Source organism: Manihot esculenta, chromosome 5 (assembly GCF_001659605.2).
Source record: "Manihot esculenta cultivar AM560-2 chromosome 5, M.esculenta_v8, whole genome shotgun sequence".
Lineage (NCBI taxonomy): Eukaryota > Viridiplantae > Streptophyta > Magnoliopsida > Malpighiales > Euphorbiaceae > Manihot > Manihot esculenta.
The window spans coordinates 6,677,336-6,684,790 of NC_035165.2; the positions used below are offsets into that span (position 1 = coordinate 6,677,336).

The following is a 7,455-nucleotide window of genomic DNA, read 5'->3' on the forward strand; positions in this document are numbered from 1 at the left end:
AAATAAAATTTAATATAATTTAACGTTGCAGATACATTTTATGTATTAAATGTTAAATCGAGACATTCGTAATAAAGAGATATTAATTTTACTAATAAACCATACACTAATAGAATAAATTGATCACTTTTAACATTTTAAATATTTAGATATTTAGATAGTTAATAAATAATATTATCAATTTTTAAATTAATTAATTAATTATATTTGCTATCAATATATTTAAAATTTAAGGCGTAATATTCATAAAAAATTATATGAAAAAATAAATTGAAAAATTAAATTAAATAAAATTTAATTGCATATAAATTGATATTAAATAAAATTATAATTTGAAAAAATTATGATTTTAATGTAATTAATTAAATAGAAATTTAATTAAAATTATTTAAAATTTATATGGTATGTTTATTAAAATTTTAAATAATAATTATAATTTATTTATTTAATTAGTTAAATAAATAAAGAGTATCTTATAAGAATCCCTCGAAGAATCCGTCGAAGAGACTTTTAACTGTGTCTAAAATTTATAAAAAAAATCAGAAAAATATCACAAAAAATTTATTTTCCTTCAAATTCTTAAGACTATTTTAAGATTTTTCTATTAACATTTGTGTTTTTGAAAATATTGTTATACATTAAGTTTGAATAATTTATAGTTTTTCACAACTCAACTGAAATGAATGGTGTTTTATTTTTGCTAAAAAAATATTTATTTATTTTTTAATATTATTATTATTTTTATTTAAATATAATTTATATTAATATTTTTTATTTTTAAAATTCAATTGAATAAAATTAATGAAACGATTAATCAGTATATTATATTTTTAAAAGTTTAGAATTTTTTAATGTAGTTATTTAAAATTGTGTGATGAGGTTTTCATTAAATTATTATTAAAATAAATAAATTTATTTTTTAATATAATAATAAATAAGTTATCATGAAATAAAGTGATTTATAATTTCAAATAAAAAATCAATATTTATGACATGATTAAGTTGGTTAGTTACATAGCGAAGAGTTTAGTTTTTTAAAGGGGAATCTCTCATTATGATCAGTTTGTCGAAAATATCCTTAATCTATAGTACCATATCATAAAATCTTTATATATTAATTTATTAATATATTTGATTTTTTAAATTAAAATTTAATAATAAAAATAAATTATTTTATTAAAAATAATTTATATGAAAAATTATTTTTTAAATATAAGTTCTTTTTTAATATATTTTTAAATAAAAAATTAATTTTATTTAAAAAGAAACCGATTCTTTTTGTAGTTTTATTCTTCCAACGAACTGTTGCTCCAAATAGCTTCTTCCCTTCTTTAGTCTCCACAGTAGCAAGAAAAGAAAAAGACTTCCCTTTTAACATACAAAAGAAACTTAACAAAAGCTGGATTCAGAATTTTTCCCTTTGGATTGCATCACTTTGATTTATCCTGCCTCTGCAAGCTCCAGCTCTCGTAATCTGTGATTTCCATCTTCAATTTTTTTAAACTCACAACTCAACTGGGTTTCCTTCTTTGTCTCTATCTATTCGTCTATTTGTTCTGCTGCTTTTGGCTTTGCTATAAGGGGATTTTGTGGGGTAGAGAGATCTTACGTGGCTGTTGGCTGGATTCGATCTTTTCTTGTTTCATTTGCTTTGTTTGTTGTGGAATGAGATAGCTAATGTTTGTTCTATGTTAGAGAATAGCAGCTGATGAAGTTCTGGTTATTCATTACTGAAAATTACCCAATCAAAATCTTGAGTGCTGCTCTGAGTGAGAATTAGCCGTCATGTTTTGCCTGCTTTTGGGATCAACATATGCAACGTGTCAACTTTGCTGAGTGATATCGTACTTGGAAGCTGTTTGTTTGTTTGTATTTTTTCTTTTTTTTTGGATTGAGTTTTTGTTGCTTTGCGGGCTGAGGAAGTGGCTTATGAACACAAGCAAATATTAGCTTTTCTATTTTCCCCTTTTGACTCCCCAACTTTGTAGTGTTCGATTTCTAGGGAGGCTGGGGAGGGGGGATAGAGAAAGAAAAGTAAAGCAAAGCAAAAATCCATCTGGATACTGTGGAGATCTGGGACTTGTTTCATCTGTTATGCCCCATGAGGACTTTCTTTCCCTCTGAATCATGTAAAGAGTCACAAGAAAATGCTTTGAATCCACAGTCATGGCTTCAGGTTGAAAGAGGGAAACTATCAAAACTGTCTCCATGCTCTTCTTCCTCCATGTAAGTCTTTGTTTTCATCTTTTATAGTTCAAATAACTAAGGCAATTTCCTTTTGACCAATAGATTGACTTTTTTTTGGTTCCTTTTCCTTTTCCTCTTTTGGATTTCTATTTGTAGAGAATCACTTATCAAGGTCCCTGAACCTCCAGTTCTACCATTCTTTAGACCAGTTGATTATGTAGAAGTTTTAGCTCAAATTCATGAAGAACTTGAATCATGTGCTGCCCAAGAGAGGGCAAATCTCTATTTATTGCAATTTCAGGTCTTTAGGGGCCTTGGGGAAGTCAAATTGATGGGGAGAAGCCTCCGCTCCGCATGGCAGAAATCTAGCACTGTGCATGAGAAGCTTGTATTTAGGGCATGGTTAAAGTATGAGAAGAAAGGAGAGGAGCTTCTTTCTGACTTGCTTGCCACTTGTGGTAAATGTGAAGAAGAGATTGGACCAATAGATGTTGTCTCCCAACTTCATGCTGATTCAAGTTTGAAGTTTAATGAGCATGCTTTAATGAATGCCGACTGCAATTTAAAAAATGTCATCTTTAAAATTGGGGATGAGAAGATATTTTGTGATAGGAAGAAAATTTCAGGCCTTTCTGCTCCATTCCAAGCTATGCTTAATGGCTGTTTCTCAGAATCTCTCTGTGAAAATATAGATTTTTCTGAAAACAACATATCCCCTTTGGGTTTTAAGGCAATAAGTGAATTCAGTGTGACAGGCAGTTTGATCGAAGTCTCCCCAAATGTTTTGTTAGAAATATTGCTCTTTGCAAATAAGTTCTGTTGCGAAAGGCTAAAAGATGAATGCGATAGGAAACTTGCTTCTCTGGTTTCCTCCTTAGAAGACGCTGTAGAACTCATGGAATTTGCTCTTGAAGAAAAATCTCCCATCCTTGCCGCATCATGTTTGCAAGTTTTCTTACAAGAGCTTCCTGCTTGTCTGAATGATGATCGGGTGGTGGAAATATTTAGTCATGCTGATAAACAGAAAAGGATGATTATGGTTGGGGCTGCCTCATTTTCACTGTACTGTTTATTAAGTGAAGTTTCCATGAATCTTGATCCTCAGTCCAATAAAACAGCTTGTTTACTAGAACGGTTGGTGGAATCAGCTGAAACTAACCGGCAGAAAATGTTGGCTTTTCATCAGTTGGGATGTGTGAGGCTTTTGAGGAAAGAGTATGATGAAGCCGAACATCTTTTTGAAGCAGCTTTGGGTGCTGGTCATATATATTCTGTATCAGGTTTGGCTAGACTGGGTTACATTAGGGGTCATAGACTTTGGGCTTATGACAAGCTCAGCTCTGTGGTTTCCTCTATTAACCCACTGGGATGGATGTATCAGGAGAGGTCCTTGTACTGTGAAGGCAATAAGAAATATGAGGACCTTGATAAAGCAACTGAGTTGGACCCAACACTCACATATCCCTACATGTATCGAGCAGCTTCTTTGATGAGGAGAGAAAATGTTAAAGCTGCACTTGCAGAAATTAACAGGATTCTTGGGTTTAAACTTGCACTGGAATGCTTGGAACTCAGGTTTTGTTTCTATCTAGGTCTTGAGGATTATGGAGCAGCCCTATCTGATGTTCAGGCAATTCTTACTCTCTCCCCAGATTATAGAATGTTTGAGGGGCGGGTGGCAGCATACCAACTTCGAACCCTTGTGCGAGAGCATGTTGGCAATTGGACAACAGCAGATTGCTGGATGCAATTGTATGAGAGGTGGTCTTCAGTTGATGATATAGGGTCTCTCTCTGTCATATACCAAATGCTTGAATCTGATGCACCAAAAGGTGTTCTATACTTCAGACAGTCTCTGCTTCTTCTTAGGTCTGTTCTGAAATTAACTGGCATTGTGACAACGTCATGAATTTGTTGGACTTAGACTAACACCTAACTTCTTTATCAAGCATATGCAACATCAGGGCATATACAGTGTTTTAATCCAGGTCCCCAACTCCTTGGGGGCTGGCACATATGGCCGAGATTTGTGATCTCACATTTGCATGGAATTATCCTTTCTAGAGTCAGAATCAGAACGTATGCTTGAACTTTTTTTACTTGTTCATTATCCCTCCCACCCATCAGCACATATTTCTTTAATTTTCCTGTCAAGTGAGAAAGTTTTCCAGTCATTTTACACTTCGACTTTCCTTGAGTCCTCTTCCATGCAATTTACTGCCTTAGGATGTTGGCATGGACTGAATGGATGATGTTTAAAATAAGATTGACATGAAGCTCATTTCTGTACTTGATAGGTTGAACTGTCCTGAGGCAACCATGCAAAGCTTACAATTAGCCCGTCTACATGCATCAACTGAACATGAACGTCTAGTTTATGAAGGATGGATCTTGTATGACACTGGTCATTGTGAGGAAGGGCTTCTAAAAGCTGAGGAGTCTATCAAAATTAATAGGTCCTTCGAGGCCTTCTTCCTTAAAGCCTATGCACTGGCTGACTCCAGCCAGGATCCATCTTGTTCTGTAACTGTTGTGTCACTCCTTGATGATGCTTTGAAGTGCCCTTCAGACAGACTGCGGAAAGGCCAGGTATGGTTTTAATGTCCTTACAGCTTTCATGACAATATTCCTTCCTTTGACTTGCTAGCATTTGCCTATCAAATTATGCAGTAAATTGGCTATCTTCATAAGAATTATAAAATAACCATTGACTTTCATCTGTAACCCAACTTTGGTTTGTATCATGGTCTTATGCTGTTTACGCATTTGGCTTTGTTTAAAGAACATCTCACATTGTTATTCGTTATAGAGTGAAATGTGAAGATTTTGCACATCATCCTCGCTGTTAATATCTTTGGGATAAAAAGTTTCATTTATCGAAAAGGATGTTGAAGAGTTCTCTGTGGAAATTATACTTGTGCATGGAACTTTTTATGGTTATGACTTATGAATTTATCAATCCACAATCTGCCTGCTATATGAATGATACCTCGTGTGTGTGTGTATATATATAGTAGTGATAACTGTCAATATAGTGTTCGAGTCTCCCCATTCACTTTTATGGGGGAAAAGAGAGAAGACTACCTCCTATTGTGTAGCGCATTGATTGTATTCCGCCTTTATGCCTCCTTCAAATCTCCCAAAAAAAAAATTGTCAATATAGTGTAAATTGATTAATCAACTATTATTTAACATTGCATTATGTGAATAAGCATGCATGTACTAACATTTTAGTTCTCAAAATTTTATTTGCCAGGCACTTAACAATCTTGGAAGTGTATATGTGGACCGGGGGAAATTAGATTTGGCAGCTGATTGCTACATAAATGCCCTTAAGATCAGGCACACTAGAGCTCACCAGGGTCTTGCACGAGTCCATTTTCTCAGAAATGACAAGGCTGCTGCATACGAAGAAATGACAAAACTGATTGAGAAAGCCCAGAATAATGCATCTGCTTATGAAAAGAGGTCTGAGTACTGTGATCGTGAACTTGCAAAAGCAGATCTTGAGATTGTCACAAAATTAGATCCACTTCGAGTGTATCCTTACAAATATCGAGCTGCAGGTCAGATTATTGTCTTCCATACCTCACTGTAGTACCACACAAATAGTTATCACATAGAAAGAATTGAAGTTTTCCCCCTAATTGAGTGTGATATTGCCATGATTATTCTGTATGTGTTGGCTGTTGTTTGGACTCTGAACTTCTGACAGAAACATGCTCTCAGTTCTGTCTTCATATAAACACCCAGCCTGTATACTCATTTGATATTGTTGGTGTCCATTCTTTGAATTTGTCGGTTTTTAGGTTGAAGTTTGTTACAATCTTCCTTTTTGTTTTTATTTTTCTTTTTCTAGAGAAATTTACTATCTAATCTGTATATTATAAGAAAACTCATTAGTTGGTTTATTAGTTTTGAAAAATACATTGAAATATTTATGATGTTTTAAAAAGTTTATTAATTAGTCTATCCGCTAAATATTTTAAAAAAAATTTAAAATATCATTGATACGGAAAGACTAATTAGTAAAGTTTTTATAAAATCAAGAAACCAATTCATAGGCCTTTTCAAAACAAAAAGGCTAAAAAGACTAAATAGCAAAATACTCAATGACTAAACTTAATAGATGCATTAATAGACTTACGGATGCATTAATAGACTTTTTAAAATGTCAAAAACGTCTTAATATATTTTTTAAAACCGATGGACCAACTAATGAATTCTTATAATATACGGAGTAAAGAGTAAATTTTCCTTTTTTTTAATTGGTAAAGACAAGGTCTTTGTTGGATCTTACTGAACTGAAGTGGGGTGACATCATATGCTTAGTTTTTCATTTGTAGGAAACTGATATTGTAGCTGCACTGCTTTTTTGTGTTGGGTCAGTGTTAATGGACAATCAAAAGGAGAAGGAAGCCATAGTGGAACTATCAAGGGCAATTGCATTCAAAGCAAACTTTCACCTTCTACACTTGAGGGCTGCATTTTATGAGCACATTGGTGATGTCATGGGCGCCCTACGCGACTGTCGAGCTGCTCTCTCCGTCGACCCAACGCACCAAGAAATGTTGGAATTTCACAGCCGTGTAAGCAGCCATGAACCCTGAATCTATACGGGCAACTGCAAATATATGCTTCTTATCATCACCCTGTATACTATTCTTTCCCGACCCTCAATTTTTTTTTTTTTTTCAATTTATGCTTTTTCCAGTTTTGTAATATTTAATTAATTAATGTGAAAGCATCCATGTTCGTCCCATTTTATAGCTAATTGTTCGACCTAATAGTAGGAGGATGTCTTGGTACCTGCAAACATATAATTCTGGTAGGATCAGAAACTCATTTGCTTACAAAGAAAATAATTCTCTCTTCTTCCTTTTAGTTTCCTAAATATTATTCGATCTTGTAAAAAAAGTATGCCTTTTTTTATTTTCTTGAAAATTTATTCCAGGAATAAAATCGCCGAGGTTCCTCTAAACTAATTCACCATTGCACTTATTAGGACCGGTTATAATTACGGGTCATCTCAAAATAAAATGCTAGGACCTCTTTATTTCTCTTCTTTTAGTTTCTGATTTTTCACTTTGATCACGCTTTGTTTTGGGTTAATTTTATTGCTAAACTTAAAATTCGTAAAATTTTTACAAATTTTATATAGAATTACAATTTCATATAAAGGAAGATGTGATTTATTTTTTATTATTATGTGATTTTTCAACTTGTATGTTGTGTTTTCTTTTTCAATAACAAATGGGCATATGAGAG

The 7,455-nt window shown here is 33.2% G+C and overlaps 1 protein-coding gene across 2 annotated transcripts; it reads left to right on the forward strand.

The window, feature by feature from the left end:
- The first annotated feature begins 1,310 nt into the window (after positions 1-1,310).
- On the forward strand, positions 1,311-7,065 carry LOC110615650 (ETO1-like protein 1). 2 transcript variants are annotated; one of them, XM_021757644.2, is made up of 5 exons: positions 1,311-2,226; positions 2,344-4,056; positions 4,485-4,776; positions 5,444-5,753; positions 6,534-6,668. In XM_021757644.2, exons 1-5 carry the CDS (start codon positions 2,102-2,104, stop codon positions 6,539-6,541), a joined length of 2,448 nt encoding a protein of 815 aa, XP_021613336.1. In that variant the 5' UTR covers positions 1,311-2,101; the 3' UTR covers positions 6,542-6,668. The 2 variants fall into 2 exon arrangements, with proteins under 2 accessions (XP_021613336.1, XP_021613335.1); XM_021757643.2 differs by having other exon boundaries at positions 1,313-2,226; positions 6,577-7,065.
- The last annotated feature ends 390 nt before the right edge of the window (positions 7,066-7,455 follow it).

Excerpts from the sequence above, each read along its gene's own strand:
- LOC110615650 (XM_021757643.2), top strand. The coding sequence starts at position 2,102 with ATGAGGACTTTCTTTCCCTCTGAATCATGTAAAGAGTCACAAGAAAAT. Across the intron at positions 2,227-2,343 it reads CCATGCTCTTCTTCCTCCAT|AGAATCACTTATCAAGGTCC; the intron begins GTAAGTCTTTGT and ends TTCTATTTGTAG. Across the intron at positions 4,057-4,484 it reads CAGTCTCTGCTTCTTCTTAG|GTTGAACTGTCCTGAGGCAA; the intron begins GTCTGTTCTGAA and ends TGTACTTGATAG.